The 24016-nt window shown below is 30.9% G+C and overlaps 3 protein-coding genes across 3 annotated transcripts; 1 reads left to right on the top strand and 2 right to left on the bottom strand.

The window, feature by feature from the left end:
• The first annotated feature begins 12149 nt into the window (after positions 1-12149).
• On the top strand, positions 12150-13442 carry LOC107641498 (uncharacterized). The gene is made up of 2 exons (XM_016344988.1): positions 12150-12418; positions 12488-13442. Exons 1-2 carry the CDS (start codon positions 12150-12152, stop codon positions 13440-13442), a joined length of 1224 nt encoding a protein of 407 aa, XP_016200474.1.
• A 377-nt stretch (positions 13443-13819) lies between these two features.
• LOC148566359 (uncharacterized) lies at positions 13820-14200 on the bottom strand. Its single transcript, XM_088487758.1, has one exon. It carries the CDS (start codon positions 14198-14200, stop codon positions 13820-13822), a length of 381 nt encoding a protein of 126 aa, XP_088343884.1.
• Positions 14201-14717: 517 nt separating this feature from the next.
• Positions 14718-16459, bottom strand: LOC148566358 (serine/threonine-protein phosphatase 7 long form homolog). Its single transcript, XM_088487513.1, has 5 exons — positions 16391-16459; positions 15663-15980; positions 15238-15569; positions 15065-15152; positions 14718-14978 (listed from the first exon to the last, which is right to left on the bottom strand). The coding sequence occupies exons 1-5, from the start codon at positions 16457-16459 to the stop codon at positions 14718-14720; spliced, it is 1068 nt and encodes a 355-aa protein (XP_088343639.1).
• Positions 16460-24016: the final 7557 nt, after the last annotated feature.

The following is a 24016-nucleotide window of genomic DNA, read 5'->3' as shown; positions in this document are numbered from 1 at the left end:
TATATATTAGAATATAAAATATATATTAAAAATAGATTAAACATTACTTATATTTATACACAAATATATAATAACTAATTTTAGTAAATAATTTTAGTATACAAATAATATTTTTTATTGTAATATTAGCAAAAATATCTCTCTCCTCTAAAAAATACTAAAACTCATTAAAACATTTACATGATTTTTGGCAACGTACGTTAAATAGGAAAAAATATATAATAAATGACAGTGTATAAACGCTCAACTTTGCTAGCATATAAAGTTATTTTAATTGATTTATTCATAATAAAATTTAATAAACAGAGACTATTTTATAGGGAATGCATGCATATTGATCACTCCTATTTTAATAATATCACGTTTTTTTATACATTTTTGTTAATATACAATATAAAAAAGTCATGCTAATCATATTTAGAATGACATTATAAAAAATAAAAATGATAGATAGTATCATTTTTTATTGTATAATTTTTTTTAAGTTATCTCTTTTAAAAAATTTTAAAAAATAAAAATAATTTTATGTCTGAAGATTTTGTGTAAAAATATTTTTTTATTTAACAATTATATTTAAATATAATAATATAAAAATATTTTTTTATTTATTATATTAAAAATGTCTTTTTTTAAGTAAAAAATATATTTTAAAAATAGATTTAAATTATAACTTTTAAAAAAATATTTTTTATTTTTCAAATATTTATACTTTTATTATTAAAATTTTATCAAAAGTACTAAAAAATTATTAATAAGAATCTTTTTTCTAATAATTTAATAACATCTAAATAAGTTCAAAGTTATATCTATGCTAATATAATTAAAAATTTAATTTTAATACATTTTAGTGCAAAACAAATTTTATATGTGTAATTAATTAAATATTATTATATAAACAAAAATAATTACTTTTAACAACTGTATGTATAGTTATTTAAAAATGGATACAATTAAATAACTTCATAAAATATTTTATACTCTTAATACGTCAAAATTCAAACTAATTAACAAAGTTGCTGATTTATTTATATAAAATCATATTTATGGAAATAAAAAAAAACTAATAAATGTGATTTTTTGAAATGCCCATTACTGTTACCACCACTTATTAGTTATTATAAGATAATGCAAGTGAAATTCATCTCTAAATATTTTGATTTCTGAATGTATGAAGTTTATTAGTAACAAAATCCAGAAGACTCCTTACTCTCTAAATGTTCCAAAGCATTTGGGCGCTGTTGCGGTGAAAACAGAAATTCAAAAAACCAATTGGAAGCCCCCACAAAAGAAAATAAAAAAATAATAATAAACTTTAAAATATAGTATTCATGGGCATGCAAGACTAGATTGATTGAATTATCATGCATCTAGCAATATGAAATATTAGGCAAGGTCGCAAGGAGGTTACAATTATTCCTGTTGTGTACTTACTTTGTGTGGTGATTTTTTTTTTGCGGAGCAATTAATATTACTAGTCAGATTAAAGGATAGGCATGGAGGAGGATTAATAAATATTAGTTTTTTAAAAAATGTTTTTTATTGTAATTTAATTTGATCCCTTTTAAAGTTTGAGTAAACTACCAATTTAACTCCTGACTATTTTTGTAAATGACAATATAATTTCTTAAAAAAAATAGTCCACTTTAATTCGATCTCTCTGATTTATATAATTTTTTCGTTAAGTCCGAACGAACAAACGTCGAACTATCACGTTAAATATATATATATATATATATATATATATATATATATATATATATATATATATATATATATATATAATTGAATTATCACGTTTGTTTGCTGAGGTGTAGTCTTATATCATATGTCAATGTGGATAATTAAAAATAGATAAAGATTTAATTGTGTATAAATTTAAATTGATTAAAAATTTATTTATTTTTATTCTTTAGATAAAACAATGTCGTTTTGACATTTTAGTCAAGAACCTATCTTTTCTAAAAAAATTGATACAATATCTTTTTTCAATTACTTTTATTCATTATATTAATATTCATTATTCAATAAATTCTTTAATGTATAATATAATAAGTACAAACTAATTAATGAATGAAGAATATTAGAATATCATTAAAATTTATTATTTTTGGTCATTATTTAATCAGCAATAATTTACATTTATATTTATAGATATTTATACATAAAAATCAATACAAATTATACTTATATTTATTAAAATTTGTACACATAAAATAATATAATTTGTGTCCATATTTTGCAATGTACACATAATATTAGGCTAATACTTAAGCGTAATAGTTTGCACCAATATTTATAAATGTTTGTATAAAAAACATATAATTTATACTTATATTTATTACAATTTACACGTCTAAATCAATATAATTTGTATCCACATTTTTTAGAATTTACACATATAAATAATAATTTAATATTTATAATGATTAAATGATGGCTAAAATTATAAAAATATGATAGCCATATAGAGTTTCTCTTAATAAATTATTTAAATTAAAAAATATTATTTATTATGAAACTAAATAAATATTTTTTAATTCATTAATAATAATAATCCTATAATATATTATTAGTATTATGATTTAGATCATTTTTGTAATAAAATAAAAACTAATAAACATATTATTTAATATACGTGACATTTAATAATAATATATAGTAGTAAAATGATAATTGATCATTATTATTATAATTATAATATTCTTACTATGTATGTAATTCTTTTTTTTTTTTGAATAATAACAAACTTAATTTTTTTATCTGTTTAATCAATTATCAAATAATATGTTCATTAATTTTTATTTTATTACAAAAATTATTTAGATCATAACGCTACATTCTAGTTTCGCTATCGTTTGGCATCTCGTAAAATATTTTATATTATATTATATTACTGTAAATAAATGTAATTATTATTAATTTATTATAAATTTAATTATTTTACTATATTAAATTTTATTATTCTAATATTTAATTAAAAAAATATAGATCAATATATATAAATATATATAAATGTACAATAACTAATTTAATAATTAATTTTTTTGTGTAAGTAGCATTTTTTTTTTCCTTGTATATATTCACGAATGAAATTTGAATTTAAAATCTCATGTTCGTGTAAAGACGGATCCATAAATTTTAATATAAAGAGGCCGAATTTTAGATAATTTTTTTATTGTATAAAAATAATTAACATATAATTATTAGAGTTAGTTTTTTAAAAGATTTATCAATATATATATAATTTTTTTTATAATTTTATTTTTAATATGATAATTACATAAAAAAATATAACAATACCAATAATACATTATAAAATTATAAAATATCAATAATTTATAACATATTTAGTTAAAAATGATCACATATCTTATTAATTAAAATTAATTCTTTCAAAAATTTTAAAATAAATTATAAATTATTAATTATTTGAAAGACATAGTACTCTTATAAAATACAAGATATAAGATATCTTTATAAAATTTTTTTAACAATGTAAATTTAAAAAAAAATGAGTATTTTTTTACAAAAAATAATATCTAATGTACATAATGTAATTACTAAAATATAATTACGTAAGTCATTATTAATATAATAATATAAATATTAAATATATTAATATAAAAAATAAATGATTTTTTAAAATAAATATAGAGATTATTATATAAAAACTATTTTAAAAGGTACAAAGATTTGAGGGTATGATATTAAATTAGTTAAGTAAAAAATATCAGTGAATTAAATAATTAAGACATAAATCCATCATATAGTAAAAAATAATACATATAAAACTATTAAATTACATAATATTTTTTATTTTTTAAACACATATCTTATATATAAGTATAATTTCTTAAAATTTTGAGAGACCAAAATTACTACTCGCTCTCCCTCTAAGTCCGTCCTACTCATATGGTTGACTTTGCTCATTTTAAAACTTTCCTTTATTGAAGAAAAGAAAAAGATGAATATCTTAAAATTTTAAGGGAGTAATGAATAATTTAAATGAATATAAAACATATAGAGACAAAAAATTTAATATAGATAGAATGTCAAAATTTTATTAAGCACAATCTTAATATATCATATTAGATTGAACTAATATTTAATTTGGTTCTTAAAATTTAAAATTGAATTTAGGGTCTGTTTGGATAGGTTTATAAGTGACTTTTTTTAACTTTTAACTTATGAAAATGTGTAGTATTAATGTCTAGTGTAATTTTTAAAGCAAATTATAACTTTCTAAAAAACTATTTTGGTGCTTAAGGAGAAGTTAAAAAAAAATGACTTCTCTTATAATAAAAAGTTTTTTATCACTTTTCTCTTACAATAAATACTTTTAGAACTAAAAAATCAAACACAAAATAACTTATTTATAAACTATTTTTAATATAAGCATTTATTGTTTAAGTTATTTCTTCAAAAATAACTTAATTAAGTTGTTTCTAAACTGAACCTTAGTTTAATTCTTATAATTTTAATGGATTTAAATTAAACCTAAAATTTATAATGGCAACTCACATTAACCATTAAACTAATTTTTATTAATGAATGTATTAATTAATACATTAATTTATTATGATTTGAATAATTTTTTTGTCTAGATTCTATGTAATCAAGATTTATTAATATTTCAAAAACTTTATTAACATCAGCTGTGGCATCAGCAAGGGAATGCGAGTCAGCAACGTTTTCAGGGTTACGAGCTTATGGCTAGGCAGTAATTGCGATTTCGTCGATCATCTTGGGAAGGAGTGTTAGGGGCCAGCAGATTTTGTGAATTATAACTATTAATTAGTTAACAATAGTGTATTTAATAGTGTGAGATTTCATCTAACGGTAAAAAATCACTCATTTTCCTTTTACTGACTAAGTGCTGGCCAGATTTTAATAAATCTGCTGGCCTCTTAGACTTTGGATTGACGCTTTCTTTGATGGTAGTGAACACTGCATATGGTCACGGTGTAATTAGAGAGAAGGGATTGCGGTGTTTTCTAGAACATGTTACTAACTAATCTTAATTATTAATTTGATTTAAATTATTTTTATTTTAAACTATTTTCATGTTGTTCAACATATATGCTGTTTATCTATACCTTTTTTTCAAATTAAATTTATTATTATAGACTATTTACAAAGATCCTGGAGAATTAATTAAGCTTTTAGGAGGTCTAGTAAATTTTAGTCACATATATTTTAAATAACAAATCTAAATCTTAACAAGTTAACGCCTAAAATCAATACGCCATTTATGAAAATAAGTTCAAGACTAACGTAAATTATTATTATAAATTTTTAAGAGTCGAATTGAATTAATTGTAATTTTAAAAATTTCACCTCAAATTTCAGAGATCAAATTAAATATTAACACCATATAATAAAATATATTTTTATTCATTACTTAATGCAAATAGTTGTATAAATTTATACGTCTATATGTCCCTTATAATTTAAGATGATGTATCATTACATACGTGCAAGAAACGGTCGTAGTATTATATACCATATTAGGTTTTTTTTTTCCTTCATGTACAACTGTACAAGAACAAGAGCATTTAATTCGTTTCCATAATAAAAATAGCATTTAATATTTTTTCGTATTTATCATATTGTATTAAATGTAAATAATAAAATATTGCTCTATTAAAATTTATTCATTAATAAATTTTAAATATTTTCATATTAAAAATTTATTAAAACTAACTAAAATATATAATAATTTGTTTTAAAAAATATAAATGATACTTTATACATATTTATTTCTATAAAAAAACTAATCATGAAATATGAAGAAGTAAACAAAAGAACTTTTCTAAAATGTATTAGAATAAATGAGCAAATGAATGATCTTTTACCAGAATTTTATCCCTTATTATACCTGATTTATTTTGTAGTGACTTAACGAGTTTTTTAAATCTTTTTTCATTTTTGATATAGTGCATTTTTTAAAATAGTATCCATGTATGACCCGAATATTTAGCTTCAACTGCTTAATGAAAAATATCTTTGGTGAAAAATTAATATTTAAGGAATTTCGCCAAATAGAGTGGTTTCTCTCAACAGGTTCCATTGTTTATAAGATTTCATAATATTTGACTCACGTTGACAGTTGTAGGAGTGAACACAGGTCGGTTTAATTTAGATTTATGGTAAATTAGAACCGAACTGATCAAAATATAATTGGTTCGGTTTGGTTTGGAGTATTTTTTTGTATATGTACCTGAACCAAACTAAACCGATTAAGAACGGATTGATTCGGTTCGAGTAATTGGGTATCCGATGACTTTGAAATTCATAAAAAAATAAATTTTTATTTTAAAAATTCAACAAGTAAAATAGAAATAATCCAACGATGTTAAACACCAAATACATTAAAAACTAAACTCATTAAAATCCAAACATATTAATAATGAATAATCATCGTCTAATGGAAAAATCATATATATTTTTTTATTTTTTTATTTAATTAATATATGATCGGGTTTGCGGGTTGGTTCGAGTTCCGCACCCCAAAACCAATATCCGAACCAATCACTAACAAAAGTCATCGGTTTAGTTCGGATTGGACCCGATTATCCGTTAGTTTTAGAACCAATTTAATTGGTTCGGACCGGTAATCGGGTATCCGCTATCCATACTCACCCCTAGACAGTTGACACTTTATAACTGGAAATGAGCTATTTTTTAATTAAAAAAAGTAAAACTATATTAGTGCACAAACTTTTTATCAAGTGACCATCTACTTTAGTCTCTCATTTTTGTTTATTAGATGTTAATTAGTTTCTAAACTTTTAAATTGTGAGAAAAATTAGTTCTTAAACCGGTAAAAGTGGACATTCTAATTTCAAACTACCAAACCTTATATTTAAAAAAGGTAACATATTTCACATCAACTTAAAAATTCAGAAATTAATGACTAATAAACAAAGACCAAAAACTAAAGTAGCTACTAAAAAAAATTTAGAGACTAATTTAGAGCCGTGCTGTATTTATTTTAGATAAATTTAATATCCATCAACCCACTACAATTAAAGAATAGGCTTGCGAATTAACTACTAAAAAAAAACTCTCCAAATGAATATTGAGAATAAAATTAAAATCTACATCATCGTTTGAAACTTTTACTACCGGTATCAAATTTATCGGAGACTATTTTAAATTTTTAATTGTGAGTTAGTTCAATACGTACATGAGTCGTGGTAGCAAGAACAGTTTATTGATTAATTAAATTTTATTGTATATATCAAGTTTGAGAACATTAGTACTAATTTCTTGAATTAGATTTTTAGCACACATTATAGTTACAGGATTATACTTCCTCCCAAATATACAAACATGATACTTGATCCTGATACTATTATAAAAGAAATGGGAAAATAAGTGCAGTTGACTAGAACAAACAAAATTTTGCAAGCTAATAAAATATGTTCGGTTTTTGGAGATAGACAATGAAGAATATGCTTCATTAGAACTAATGTAGAAAATGACAAACTCAAATTAGTAGGACTTAAATATATATATATTATCAATGCATTGAAAAGTTCTTATATATTCTTTTTTTTTTTTTTACCAAAGATAGGAGACTCGAACCCGCAACCTCTTAATTGAGTATGGAGAGACTATGTCATTTGAGCTATAACTCATTGGCAAAATTTGGAAAGATAGGAGTCTCGAACTCGCAATCTCTTAATTGAGTATGGGGAGTCTATGTCATTTGAGCTATTACTCATTGGCCAAAAATTTGGAAAGATAGGAGACTCGAATCCGTAACCTCTTAATTGAGTATGTGGAGTCTATACCATTTGAGCTATTACTCATTGGCGAAAAGTTCTTATATATTCGCATGTGCATTTTATTAAAAAAATATTCACCTAATTAAACAAGATATATCTCTATAATTAAAGCATCAACTACATTGGAGAAACTTATAATTAAATTCTTATCAAAATATATTTAGATGTACCAAAAAACCATATGAACTCTGTTGGGCTATACAATATAATAATGGGCCTATTCAGGCCGATCACATTAAGCATAATAATATAATAGATTGCGTTTAGTTTAATCACCAAACGAAAAAAAGATTTCGTTTAGTTTCAAAAACAAGACAGAACATTCAAAATACGATATAAATAACAAAAATATAAAAACTAATATTTTTATATTTTGTTTGATAGTAAGTGATGAACTAAATATAAGATAGAATAAATAATAAAAAATTTGATTTAGTTTTATTTTTTCACATAAAATTTAGAATAAAAAATATAATTATAAAACTTTAATACTGATAATTTAAAAAAATAAGTTGTGTTTTCATTTAATGTCTTTATATTTTTTCCTTTAAAAAAATACAAAATATATTAATTTAGTGTTTCATAATACAATATTATTTTGTTCATATTTCATATGTCAATTATAATTTTATGTCTTTATATTCATATATTGGTATCTTTTTTTATAAACAAACGCAGTCATAGTATAGATGAAAAATAAAAAGTCTCGAACTAATTTAAGTTGGTCATATGTTACTTAATTTATCTGATCAAATAAGTGTTAAAAATTTAAATTCTATATTATATATATAATAATTTATTGTCCATTAATAAACTGTTAAATAAAATTTAAATTGCAACGAATTAATTTTTAATCTACGTAAAATAAAAATGGTTTTGAGAAGAATTGTAATTAATCAACATCAAAAGGAAAGAGTAGGAAACAAAACCAACAAAACCCCCCTCCCACGAGTTCCACCACCCTAAAAAAATAATGAGAAAAAAATAAAAGATAAAAAGGAAAGAGAATGGTAGCAGTAAATGCAGGTTCCAAATTAGTTAATTGATAATGGATCGAATATCTAGCATAGTGGTGTCAGAAATTAATTTATGAATGAAAGTAAAAATGGTAATGTGTAATAATTATATTGTGGTATGGCGTGTATTCCATAAATGTGGATCTGCTAAAGTTAATAACTTGCAAAACACAGGTTATGTTTTTACTGAACCAAAAATCAGAAAGTTAAGTAACTTACAAAATGCAAGTTATATTTTGTATGAACACAAAATGAGAAAGTTGCATCAAGTTGTAAAACGCAACTTTTGATTGGCAGGAAAAGAGATGGAGGGCTTGAACCATGTCCATGTTTCCTGCATGCAGACATAATCTGTCTTGTTGACCATCTTAGAACTTTAAAAATGGAGGCTGTGTTTGGCAGCTGGCCAGGCCAAAGCACAAGTTACGTTTGGCAATCTCCCCGATTGCATGAACGACATGTGTTGGAGGAGAGTGTTGAGGAGGGTCTTTAAAACACAAAACGCAAGGAAGAGTTGAAAGTTACTGAAGAATGTTGTGTGAGGATTGTGTAGAGAGGGGTTTGAAAGGATTTGAGGAAGCTTGCGGGAGGAAGAAGAAGAGTAGAAAGCTTAGGCTCATTTGGTTCATAAATAAAAAATGGTTCATAATTTTACTACTCTGTGTTTTAATTTTGGATGACTGTAATACTTTTAACTACTATTGCACTTAGTTAATTACCTACTTGTTTTTGGAATTTGCACTAACACTTTGTTGCAAACTTTAGCTCACTTTTGTTTCGCCCTTGATGACAAAAGGGGGAGTAGTAACATAGAATTTTAAATTTTTGCTGCTGCTGTGATTTATTTTAGCATGTGAATTTGAAATTGCTTTAAATGATCTATTGTTGTTTTGCTTTTGTTAGCCCTGATGCTCTGTTTTGGTTAAGGCTTGAGCTGGATATTTGTCACAATTGCTGACTTGTTATGATTCAGATTTGGACTAAACAAATCCACTTAGCCATGTTTCATGAGATGTTATAAATGTTTGAAATTATTACTGTTTGCTGCAACCTTGGATAGTATATAGCATTTTATTGGGTTCCAAATAAGTATATGCAAACAGGAAAGAAAACAATAGCATAAATCTAGGAGGAGCATCTCTTGAAAAGGAAAGGGGGAGCAACACAAAATCAAGTGACATTACTCAAAGGAAAGTTTCTTAACTTTATTCAAATTCAATTCCTTTTGATTAATGTTACAATTATGTTTGTCATCAAGGGAGAAATTTTTGAGTTAAGAAATTAACTAACGTGATTAATGATGACAAATATTATTTTATTGGGCTAATTATCGAATTAGTTTTGATAAGTTTATTTAAAGTGTTGTAGGCCAAAAAGTGTTGCAGGCCAAAATTCACCCTTGCAGCAGCCTAAATAATTGAAATAAAAATAAGAAACCTCACAGTGTGCAACACTCACAAACAAGCCCAAGTTAATTTAGAACAAAGAAATCAAATGGGCTGAATGGACAAAGCCAACCCAAGCCCGAATTGATCCCTCATGCTAATCTCTCCAAGTGGTTGCCTCCAAAGCAACGTTCACTTTTCACTTCGGTCAAAACTCAGAGGAAAAAGAGAGAAAGCTTCGTTATTCAACTATTCACCAAAGAAGAAAGAAAGAGAAAGATTCAGTAAGAAAGGTTGAGGGCAAGTTACGTATATAAAATGAAACATAGAAACGTTTACCTGATTACAACAATTGAAAACTGGTTACGTGAATGTCTTGCTTTGCTTTCTATGTAATCCGTGGGAGCCAACCACGGTTTTGTATTAACATGTAAACCGTGGCTAGTAGGGAGGTTTTATGAACAAAAAGCTTTGAGAGTAAACCGTGGGAGGCCACCACGGTTTACTAAGGGTTATGAATGTACATAAAACCCTATAAGCAGTAACGGTTTATGTAGGATTTTGAATAGGCATAAACCATTGTTGGCAGCCACAGTTTATGAAGAGAGGATTTCTATATATATGTGAGTGAGATTCAAACTTGCTGAAGAGTTCATTATCACCATGTCAAGTGAGGAAGAGAGTTTTCTTGTCTTAGTGCATTACTCTGGAAAAATCAAAAGAAGCAAAAAATATGGTGTGAAGTTCACTGACAGAGAACCATTGAGTATATTCACCAGTTCTTCAAGCACTTTGTTAGACGTGAAGAACAGCATCTTGCAGAAGTTTGGGGTATTTGGGAGCAAGTGGGTTAAGAAGCCATTCTACAAGATTTCCGTCGCAGTAGTCTCGACCGGTGTTAAGTATGATACGTTTGTGCTAGCGGCTGATGAAGATATTAGGGTTCTGTTTCATTGTGTTAGGAGTTTTCCGGAAGTCAGAATACACGAGTTGTTCGCAAAGTTGGAGGTTGGTGTCGATAGTTCTGGGGCATCAGCTCTAGTTCATAGCTCAACTGCGGCGGGTGGTGCGTCTAGTTCGATGCCTGCGGCCAGGCCATCTGTTCCGCAGGTGGCATACCCTTCCTTCGCGGCTGATTTAGAACGAACGGAAGTAGTTGGTTCTGTACCGTTGGAGAATCTTGGGGTCTGGCAGCAGGCATTTGAGGCAGATATAGGTGGTGGCACAATTCATGAAGATCAAGGCTTTGGGGAACCTGATCGAGTAGAGAATGCAATGCGGGATGATGACTCTGACCAGGAGCCTGTAGATATCATTGGGAACAGTGATGATGAGACAGGTGCTAATCCACATGCACAACACGGTCCTTCAAGTTCTGGCACACATCAGTACCCTCCACACTTCTCCACCCTAAACATCGAGGCTCTGGGTCAACAGGCGGACGGAGGTGCTACAATTGGGGTTCTTCTACAGAATTTCAGGTTGGGAAATCATTCCAGAATAAAGATGAAGCTGTTCTGAGTATGAAGGACTATAGCATCCGTCGAGGTGTCGAGTACCGAGTCTTAGAATCGGATCATCTGAAGTATCATGGAAAATGCAAGGAGTTCGGCAAGGATTGCAGTTGGTTGATTCGCATATCGCTTCGTGCACGAAAGGGCACTTGGGAGGTTTGGAGGTACAACGGTCCCCACACTTGCTTGGCCACCTCTATTTTCAGTGATCACCGTCAGCTTGATTACCACGCTATCTGTGCGAGAATTTTTTCGTTGGTGAGGGCGGATGCTGCGGTTACGATAAAGGTCTTGCAACAAGCAACAGAAGCTGATTATGGGTTCAGGCCTAGTTACAAGAAGGTTTGAATGACAAAACAGAAGGCAGTTGCACAAATATATAGAGACTGGAAAGAGTCGTATGCCGAGTTGCCACGTTAGATGCTAGGGGTGCAGTTGACCATGGCCGGGACAGTTACTGTGTTGAAGACCTCTCCTGTTCGAGTTGGGGATCAGGTCGATGAGTCTACAGTGTACTTTCATTGTCTTTTCTGGACATTTCCACCCTGCATCAAGGCCTTCCGGCATTGCAAGCCACTTGTGAGTATTGACGGTACCCACTTGTGTGGCAAGTACGGAGGCACGTTACTGTTGGCAATTGCGCAGGATGGAAACTCGAACATCCTCCCGATAGCCTTCGCCCTAGTGCAGGGAGAAAATGCGGAGTCATGGTCATTCTTCTTGTCCAACCTATGAACGCATGTGACGCCACAGGAGGGTATCCTTGTTATCTCTGACAGGCATAATGGCATCAAGGCTGCACTTGAGAATCCCGAGAATGGTTGGCTGCCTCCACGTGCTTTTCGAGTGTACTGTATCCGTCATGTCGCAGCGAATTTTAGCCTTAGCTTCAAAGGTAAAGATGCAAGGAAGATGCTGGTGAATGCGGCCTATGTAAAAACTGAAGCAGAGTTCTATTATTGGTTTGACATCATGCGGACTGAGAATCCGGCTATGTGTGACTGGGCCAACTGGATGGAGTATGAGAAGTGGACCCAACACGAGGATAGCGGTAGACGGTTCGGCCACATGACAACCAACATTAGTGAATGCGTGAATTCCGTGTTAAAGGGAACTCGGAACCTCCCGGTCACTTCATTGGTTAAGTCTACTTATGAGAGGCTTGTCGAGCTATTCGTGCTCTGCGGACAAACAGCAGAGGCGCAAGTTGGATCTGGCCATGAATTTTGTCAGGCGTTGGTGAAGGCTATTGATCGGAACATGAGAGACTCAAGGTGCTTCACCGTCACGTTATTCGATAGGCACCAGTCGGAATACACGGTGGCTGAGACGACACCGACTGGAAACTTCTCGCTAGGTTCCTATCGAGTTTCCCTTAAGGATCACACATGCGATTGTGGCCACTTTCAGGCGCTCCATTATCCATGTTGTCACGCCATTGCATGTTGCGCCCACTCGCGCCTGAATTGGGCGTCATATGTCCACGAGGTGTATCGTATGACTGAGGTGTTCAACGTATATAAGCACGGGTTTGTTCCGCCTATCCCAGAAGGTCTATGGCCCCCATATGCTGGACCAACTGTCATACCTGATCCTAACATGAGGTGTGCAAGGGAAGGTCGTCCGAAGGCAACCAGGATCCGCAGTAGCATGGATCAGTCTGTTGAGAACCAGCCGAAGCGTTGTGGCCTCTGCCATCAGCTTGGGCATACACTGAGGAACTGTGACCGGTGAAGACAGACTGCTGGAGGTGATGGTTAGATGTTATGACGTTTAGGGTGTCGTTGTTGTTGTCTAAGTTCTATTAGGAAGTCTTAATTTGAGTTATGTAAAGTTAGTTGATTCAATGAATGTCGTTCCTTTGTTCAGTGTGCTAAGTCCGTCTGTTTAACTCCTTTTATTTTACATGTTTAATTCAATCACTTTGCTATGATTATGAATGCGCGTAATACTTGTGACAACCTAGTTCGTAGCCGTCGATCATAAAACATACATAAATATCACATACATAGCAAATAATATACAACAGCAGTCTGGAACATAAAAACATAAACATGATGCTAAGAACATAATCTAACATAGTCCCCACCCTATGAAAAAAGAACACATAACTAATCAGCATCCTTGATGGTGTCACTGTCATCATCATCGAAATGACCAAGCAGGTGACCTCCGGTGCCACACAAAGGAGAACGCCTCACCCTCCTCGGTCTCTGGTCTGCCACTGGTGTGGATGTCTGTGGCGGAACGGCGCTGAATGCTGATGTTGGAGTCCCTCCTAAAGCGAACCATGGGTCAGATGGAGAGGTTGCAGGCTTGTTGAGGTCAACCGGCAACTGATGCTGAACATCGTGACTAGGTGGCTGGTACTCGGTAAACTGGGAATGAACCTCAGGCATCTGTGGCCTATAATGGGTGGCATCGTCATCCCTCAGCATGTCTGCTATATCTCTAAAGAACTCTGACTGACTAACAGGATCATCGATATCCATGCCGACGGCCGCGGTAGTAAAGCCAGTGAATGCCTGTGAGTCGACACTCCCGTTGCCACACCACCAACATCCTCACCAACAGCGTGCTGAGCACCGTCATCCTCAGCGGATGGTCCTCTGCCTCGAGCCCGTCCACTGCCATCCCGCCCACCCTGTCGTCTGGCTCTACGATGAGGAACACGATAATCCACAACACCTCCGTCATCAGGACCACCTAGGTCCTCATCCAAACGGTCGTCAAGCCATCGCCACTCTCGATCGGTGGTACGTGTGCCTATACGCCGACGCCGATCCACTCGCCTATTATCCGGTCTTTCGACAACCTGCACCCTGGGAGGTGCCTGTGACGAGTCTCCTCCGTCAACAAAATCGGCCTTGGATCCTGAAATGCAACCTCTGGGGATAAGAATCTGTGGGCCACACGGCACCACTAGTATAAGTACTCAGCTGATGGACCGGGGTCAGCGACTCGGTCGACCGGTATGACTGAACCAAAACGGTCCTCCCAATGCTAATACTACTCCTGATAATATCTGGGGAACCATCGGTCTCCACCCCTTCCATCCTTCGCATGGAGCCAATCTATGTTCAGAGCAAACTGAGGGAGATGCTGAACCCTGCCGAACTGCGACATCACCCTATCCACCTGGTGCCACTCAATCGTGGCAAAATATATCAGGCTAGTGACCGCCGTCCATAGCCTACGGTGCTCGTCAACTAGTATCTTCGGATGAACAACAGCAGCCACCTTGGGAGAAGAATAAGGCTCCCATACGAACTATTTCGGAGAATGTAACGTTAGTTAAAACCATAACTCTATACAGGAACAACTATCATTGTAAGAGCAATAACTAAACGACTCACATTATGGACACGCAATCTATCCAAAAAAAGGTGTGCAGCCACCACTCTTTGATCCACTGCATCGTTTCTCGGTAGATACTCAGCCCACCTACAAGTTTCATTCAAAGCATGTCATAATGGGTAACAACACATGTAATTAAACAAGTTATGGACTTAAAATAATATATCCGTACCTGTATGCAAGCGAAAACCCGAAGATATCAAAACCACTAGGCCTCAAACTTGGAAACCTCCAGAAAATCCAAGACTGTAGAAGCTGAAGTGGCCCAGCCAAGTTAACAACGTTTCTGTTTGTCCCACGACAAAGACATCTATACAACCAGGCCAGAGTCGCCGAGCCCCAGCCATATCTACCCAAGTCGTCCAACGATGCCAAATAAGGCAACCAACGAAGGTGGACCCGGTTTGCGTTCTTGTTCACAAACAGCTGAGAGGACAACAACATCAGAATATAGGCACGCGCGTATATACGTACGGTCTCCTCAGTAGCATCTGCTGGGAGAACCTGAAACCTCTCATGGAACTATGTGTAGCACAATGTCATCTGCTTGATTTTACTCTGCGGAGGTAACTCCCCAAACAACTCACGAAATTAGACCCATGCCGGTCTTCCATTTTCCATCAGATTCTCAAACTCAGTTAGGCACCCACTAACGAGCTCCCCATCGATCGGCAAACCCAGCTGATAGGTCACGTCTTGCAAAGTGATAGTGCACTCCCCAAAAGGCATATGAAAGGTGTGAGTCTCAGGACGCCACCTCTTAATGAATGCGCTAAGTAGAGGCTCATCAACCCAGAACCACTGACTGTTCAACCTAGCCAAGTGATACAAGCCCGCGGTCTCCAGATACGGTATAATCCGATCGTGTAAAGGAATATTCTGTTGTCTCTTGACACCGCTAATAACCCTAGTAGGCTGCAAAATATAGATAAGAAAATCCTCAACATACGACCAATACTAATAACATCTAATATAATTTTAAAAAATTATTAAACACCAACATTAGTTTTCTATGTTCTCTAATGATGGCAATACTTCTAATAACGACAACAACAACAAAATTAACAATACCAACAGGAATAACAATAGTAACAACAACAACAATAATAATACTAACAACTCTCAATAATAACAATAATAATAATAACAATAACAATAATAATAACAATAATACTAACAAGTCACATTACTGATGATGATGATGATGATGATGATGATGATGATGATGATGATGATGATGATGATGATGATGATGATGATGATGATGATGATGATGATGATGATGATGATGATGATGATGATAATAATAAAGTTGTTTAACTAACTTCTTGGTCGATATATCCAGCCACATGTGCAACGCCATTTAACCGGTATATGCGAGCTTCGTCTTCCATCGGTCCACCACTCAACTCGTTCAAAAACTCAAACCGGCCCCCTAAACCACAAAGCTCTCCGGATTCTCTCTCAGCCACCCAACTTCACAAAATTTTGAATGGCTCAAATGTGATCCGCCCTCATCAGCAACGGATTCTATATTTATAGTTGCTCATGCATAAACCGTTGCTGCTTGCAAGGTTTTATGCACACAACATTGTCTTCATAAACCGTGGCTGCCACCAACGGTTTCCATGTTGCATTCTTCAAGGGTAAACCATGGCTGCCTCCCACGGTTTATGTTGAGCTCTCCTTGCATGTAAACCTTGGCTGCCTACCACGGTTTATGTGTATTATTGAAACCGTGGTTGGCTCCACGGATAATATAGAAAGCAAAACAGGACATGCACATAACCAGTTTCCAATTGTTGTAATCAGGTAAACGTTTCTCACTTTTAATTTATATAGGTAAATTGCCCAAAGGTTGAGGTTTAATCACCCAAATCAAACTACATCAAGCTAAGTCAGAGGCTAAAGGTGATTCATTTCCTTTTACATGCATCTTACTTTCTTCCCTCCTTCTTTAACTCTCTGCTATTTCATTTTGAGATATAAAAAGAGTGATTTCTGAGATACATTGTTGTGAATCAAAGGCCAAGATTGTTTCTTGGGGACCAAGTAGTATCTCAAGGATTTAGATGTGGGATTGCCATTGAAAACTTTTCTTCTTTGTTGTTCTGAGTCTTTCGGTCAAGAGAAAGAGATCTGTTTCAAAATTCCATATTGGGGATTAATGGAAGAAAGTAAGCGGCTAAGTTGGTGTAGCACAAAGTTCGAGGAGTTGACTTGGGAGAGAACATCTCAGCAACATGCAAGGAGACACAAAAAGAAAAATTTTGTTTATGCTGAAGTAAGGAAAAAAAAACCAGTTTTTGAAGTTCATGTTCTGAGAAGAGTTCTCTGAAGAAGTTCATCCACTTGGACAGTGCTTCCAAGTTAAAGGAGGAACTAAATCAGAGTTAAGAAAATCTGGTTCATCACATAGCAACAGAGACTGTTGAAGCATCAATGTATAGAGTGTGAAAAGGCATAAAGAGAGAGATCAAGTAAAAGCCAAAGAGTGATAAAAAGGCTGACTGATAAACTTGAGTGAAAAGCCTAGAGTGATTTCAGATTTCTTTAGGTTGGTTTTGTGTCTTGTATCTTGTACCAGTGAGGTACCCCTTTCTTAGTTGGGTGAGCACTAAGAGTGAAGAGTTAGGTATTAGCATAACCAAGTCAAGTTAGGTTAGAACTTGAGAGTGAAAGGATTGTGTCAATCTTGTGGAATTTGTGTATATAATACTTTAATTATAGTGAAAATTCCATCACTGTTGTGGTGGAGACTGGATGTAGGTTGCATTGCACAAGGCAACTGAACCAGGATACATGATAGTGTCAACTTCTCTCTTCCCTTCTCTGTTCTGTTTTCTGATATTCATGAGACAAAATAAAATTGTCTCATAAATTTTTCGCTGCTAAGTTTAAACAGATTCATATTGAAAGATTGTTATAAAAGGGTTACATCATTAAAGTAAAAGAAGGTAATAGATTCAACCCCCTCCTCCTTCTCTAATCCTTCTACAACCTTAGCTTCAATCCAGCATAACCATACTATTAGTCCTAGCATGGCAAACACTCTAAAAAAAAATAGAGAACTAATTAAGCTTGCATGCCAAACAGATAGAGCTAGTGTTACACTGAGAAACACCTATCAGAGTTTAGCAACTGCTGCTGGCAGCAATGACAAATTGACTTTTATTGAAAAAGATCTTCAAAATCATGTAGCAAAAAGTGTAAGAGTCATATAAGAGAAAGGAGGTGAGCAATTTTTAATGTAGTATTTTCATAGGATACAACAACAAAATTGCAAGACGAGCAACATTGCATGGAACATACTTTTTGGGGTATTTTAGTAAATTAAAAAAAAAATTAGAATCAATAATAATTTTAACTAAACATATTTATTATCAGGAGTATTTTAGTAAATTTATTATTGGAGATATTTTGTAAATTAAAAAAATCAATGTAAAAAAATAATAATATTTAATTAAGTTTATATTTAATTTTTAATCATTAATATTTTAATTTAAATGAGTAAGAATAATTTTCACATATTATATAATATAATAAAAGAATTTAAACTCAACTAAACAAAAATTTATTTATTTCTAAAATTATTACATAATATTTCAAAGTATTAAATTTTATAATCAAATATAAAAACGTTATATACCACCTAATCTTATTTTTAAATATTATATTCCTAAAAATAATATTTTTAATAATAAAAAATAATCTTTGAATAAAATTTAGATTTAATTACTCTGTTGGTCCCTATAGTTTCGCGAAATTTTCAATTAGGTCCTTATACTTTTTTTCCTTTTAATTAGGTCCCTATACGTTAATTTCTTTTTCAATTTAGTCCCTATTAACGTTAAACGTCAAAAGAATGTTAGTGAATTGTGAAATTACTTTTATACCCTTAGGGACCTAATTGAAAACCAAAAAAAATATAGGGACTTAATTGAAAATTCGGTGAAACTATAAATATTCAATGAAAGATATTCCTATAATCCCTATTCAATGATTCTAAGACATGAAAAATATTCTTATAATCCATTTTATTGTCACTATCATTCTTTTGCTTATTTATATACAAATTGTACCAAAAATACATTCTCTTTTTTTTTTTTACTTTCAAAATATCTTATCTTAAGAACCTAAAAAAAAGAATGGATAAAATAAAATAGAAATAATAGTAATAAGCATATATAAAATTCAGTTTTCATCCTTCAAGTATTCATTATGATAATGTAACATTTTACATTTGTGTAGATTCATAGAATATAATTTGTGTCTTTATCATATCATGGTAGACAATAAAAAACCACAAGACTATGTAATTTGTGTTATTGAAATTTAAAATTTAAAAATCAGTTCTCGTGTTGCAGCCTCCCACTCCTTGAACTAACATAGAGATCAATAATAACATTGATAACAGACGATTTTGAGCCGAGAAGAATTTTGAGAGAGCAGACTTCAGTTCATCAGTAAATATATGCAACCATCCTGAACCTCACTTTTTCCATACCTGTATAAAAATCACCAATTTAGTAAATCAAATAATAAACTTAAATTCATAGTCATAATTCATGAACCTAGAAATAATAATCTAACAATGCCTTATCAAAGTGAATATTGTAATCAAATCATGCATGCATCACAATACAAACCAGATAGGAGTAAAGATTGCAAACACTAACCGTGCTTTCTCCAAATTTTCAACCACATCTTTCATTGTATGTATTGTAATTTTCTTCACCTGGTGTAAATAACACAGCAATTCAGAAAGTGTAAAGCATTTACATTATACACTAGCAAGAAACTATTAAGCTCGGCCAATGAGTTATAACTCAAATGGCATAGTCTCCCTATGAAGGACACGTAAAGTTCATGCTGGAACTATCAAATTTAAACAAATTGGTTAGTGACAATAAACTTCTGATATACAAAAACAAATTCTTAATAAGCAGAAATAGGCCTTTCGAGAAGCCGATATCTGGTTCTATTCCTAGATTTAAAGTTGTAATATTATCTTCCAGATTTGGCGTGATGGCTAGAATAGTTGTGGGATAACTATTTTGAATATGATTAGCAATTTCATCTTGCTCACTTCACAAAAGAAAATTCTTTATATTTTTATTAAATTAAAATATTGCAGATATATAAAGAAACAACTCAATATACTAAAGATGTGACTAATCACTAATGCATCATGTATGTTCTTACCTTTAGATTTCTAACTTGGTGAGGACAACCTACTGGAATGAAAACAGCTTCTCCTAACCTCTGAAGGAAAGTCCAGGGCTCAATTCCTACGAGAAATAAAGAGCTGTTAACATGCCGGCACAATTTAATTATCAATCAAACAAAAATAATTCTCTATTTCAACATTTCAATATTAAGGAAAAATAATCCAAGAATAGTAACGGTTATAGAGTAAAAGAAGAGTAAATCACATTGACATGTTCAACTACTTGGCCTATCTTACCCCTTCCAAGGTCATCAGGATCAGCATGCACAACATTTAGTTGAGTAATTACCTGTAAATCTGTGATAGAAATCTCAGCAACCTCTGAATGAGAAAAGAATAAAATGTGTTATTAGGAGAAAAATCAATTGATAGAAAGAATTGAGAAAATAAAAAGAATTGATAAAAAATCATACCATCAGGGCCTGCAAGAATGTTACCCAAATCACCAGCATGACGGTGATGATCGGCAAGAGCTCCATGGTGTTTGTTAAGAGAATTGAAGTGAGGATCCGTGGAATTGCAGCCATTGGTAGTGACACCAAGAGCATGGATATGGAAGCTCGACACGACAGGGACGCCGAGAGGAGGAGGCGCGGCGAGAGGGAACCGTGCGGCAGATTCGGCAAGAGCTCGATAAAGTAGTTAGGGCTAAGGATATGTGAGTGTGGAAGTGAGAAGGGTTTTTTTTGGAATTTTAAAAATATAAGAGTGTCATGCTATCTTAAAAGAGAGAATATTCGTTTGTTAAGAGAATATTATGTTATTTTAGACGTTTTTGTCACGATAGGGACTAAATTAAAAAAAAAATAACGTATAAGGATCCAATTAAAAGGAAAAAAAGTATAAGAACTTAATTGAAAATTTCGTAAAACTATAGAAACTAATAAAATAATTAAACCTAAAATTTATTGTCCATTAATAAATTATTAAATAAAATTTAGATTCGCAAGAATTAGCTTTTAATTTGCATAAAATATAAATGGTTTTGAGAAGAATTGTAACCAACATCAAAAGGAAAAAAATTAGGAAACAAAACCAACAACCAACCCCCCCCCTCCCTCCCCGAGTTCCACCACCCTAAAACAATAAAGAGAAAATAATAATAATAATAAAAGGTAAAAAGGGAAAGAGAACGGTAGCAGTAAATGCAGGTTCCAAATTAGTTAATTGATAATGGATCGAATATCTAGCATAGTGGTGTACACATTAATATAAAATGATCGGGGAAAAAATGAAAAGCATTTTCTATATCTCTTTCCAAATATACATTAAAAACCACTGTTTGTGGTGGGGAACAAAAAGTCAAAAACCATTGTCTGCCGGAAGTTTACAGAAACCACTCAGATTTTCTTCAGAAAAATTCATATTTTATAATATCATTATTTTTAGTTGTTAATAATGAAATTTAACCTTAAAATTTAATGTATATATATTATATAAACTTTTATCATTGCAAAACCAATTTTTTCCTTATATGTTTTAAAAATAATTTTGGGTTTCGGTTTGAGGGGAACTACAACAGTAATTATTTGTAATCCATAATATGCTTTACCTCCAAATAGTATCTAACTATCTATTATGTAAAAAGAAGATAGAAGAGAGTTGGCATCCAATTGCTTTTTTCCCCCTAAAATTACCTATATACATATATTATTTTTATATTTTGAACACGAAAACATTAATTTAAAAACATTATATTATTTACTATTTTGATCAATCTGACCTTTTTTATTATTATTATTATTATTATTATTATTATTATTATTATTATTATTATTATAAACAGGCCAGGAACGGATCCACATACAAAGTTGTAGGAGCATTTGTCCTCATTGAATTATAAAAAAAAATAATAAATATAAATAGAAATATATAATATCCATTGTGTCATTAAATTTGTTCTATGCTTAAATTTTTTATTTATGTATGATAAAAAATTTTATGTTTTTAAATATCAATACAATGAAAAAAATTATATATAAATTTAATCTATTGAAACTATAATAATAATTCAATTAGTTAATTATACAAAACCAAACTTAAATTTTAAATATAAATAATATTATTAGTATTTAGTAGTTTTTTTTTAAGTTAATTGAGATAATATCATAATATTATATATTATTTATTAATTTTTATAATTTTATTTAATTTAGTTTTGGCCTTATATAAAATAATTTTTTGTCAAATAAACATCTACCATAAATATGATAGGATTTTAACTTTACAATTAAATAGAAAAAATTGTTAAATAATTATTTAATAGAAAAATAGAGAGACATTATATATATATATATATATATATATATATATATATATATATATATAAACAAAATTATCCATAGCTATTAAATTTGAATTTATCTTTTTTTGCATTTTTTTTGTTAATCTCTCTCACACAACTATAAAAACTTAGAAAAAAAAATTAAATTAGTCCATTCAAATTATATTTCTAATAATTCTTTTTAATTATTGAACTATAACTCTTTTTTGTATTATATAAAATATCAATAAAATGTGACTTAATAGGTATAGAATATCTAACAAGGTGTTAATATTAATAATAACTATATTAAAATATTTTTAAATTACCAAACTTTTAGCATGTTAATTAAATTATTAGAAATGTGATTAATATATTTTGATTTTAAATATATATTTTTAATTATTTTTATATTATCTTTGTCCCACTACTAAATATTTTTGGGTCAGTCACTAATTATAAATATACTAAATTAATAAATATGCTAATATCAATTAATCTACTAGTATTCAGAAAATGAAATTAATTTACCCCAAAATAAAACTAAGAAAATAATAATATAACAAGTAGAAGAAGATGCCAAGAAAGTAGGGTGTACATGGGGCCGGGTGAAGCCGGGTTTGTCGTGACTCGAACCCGACCCTAAATAATGACTGGGTTTATTTATGAGACCCTTACCCCAATCCTAGACCTGATGAAATCGTGTTACTTTCGGGCAACACTTAAGCCGGGTCTAGACCGGGTGAAGTCCGGGTCTTGATCAATTTTATCACGACATCACCAAAAATTAGATTCTACATCTTTTGAACCTCTAAATTTTGAAAAATAATTATTCCATAACAATGCAACATTCGCATAATAATAATTTAGAATCTAATAATAATAATTTAAAGTTTCATAATAATAATTATATCAATTACACATTAAATATTTAAAGTTCAAAAGACAATTAAAACAAAGTTAACAACCAACACAAGATTAACATAATAATAATAATTTATAGTGTCATACCAACCAATAACAACAAAATATTAAGTAGCAAACAACTACACAGGTCCAAAGGATCAGGGCCGGGTGACCCAAAATTTGGCCCGAACCCGATTTAATAAATAACCAGGGCCATCTATTGAAACCTCGGATCTGACCAGGTCTTGTGCACCTCTACAAAAAAGAGTGGTCCTATATAGGTTGTATCAATTATTGCGGAGAAGATTAGATTTTAGGCCAACCAATCACTCCCAAATTACAATTAAATAAATAATAAAAGATGCAAGTAAGGGGTCTCACCCCCGCATTATTTTTAAAAATATTTAGAAGATAATACAAAAATAAAATATAAATAATATAATTTTGTATTAAATCTTTTTATTTTGTAAATTTTTAATTATTGCTAGAATATACAATTGAAGAGTCACCAAGAAAAAGAATATACAATTGAATAAATTTAAATATAATAAA

This window comes from Arachis ipaensis, chromosome B5, assembly GCF_059453495.1.
Source record: "Arachis ipaensis isolate K30076 ecotype BB chromosome B5, ASM5945349v1, whole genome shotgun sequence".
NCBI classification, from domain to species: domain Eukaryota; kingdom Viridiplantae; phylum Streptophyta; class Magnoliopsida; order Fabales; family Fabaceae; genus Arachis; species Arachis ipaensis.
The sequence above is the reverse complement of the archived record's forward strand: the minus strand, read 5'-3'. Positions and strand labels throughout refer to the sequence as shown.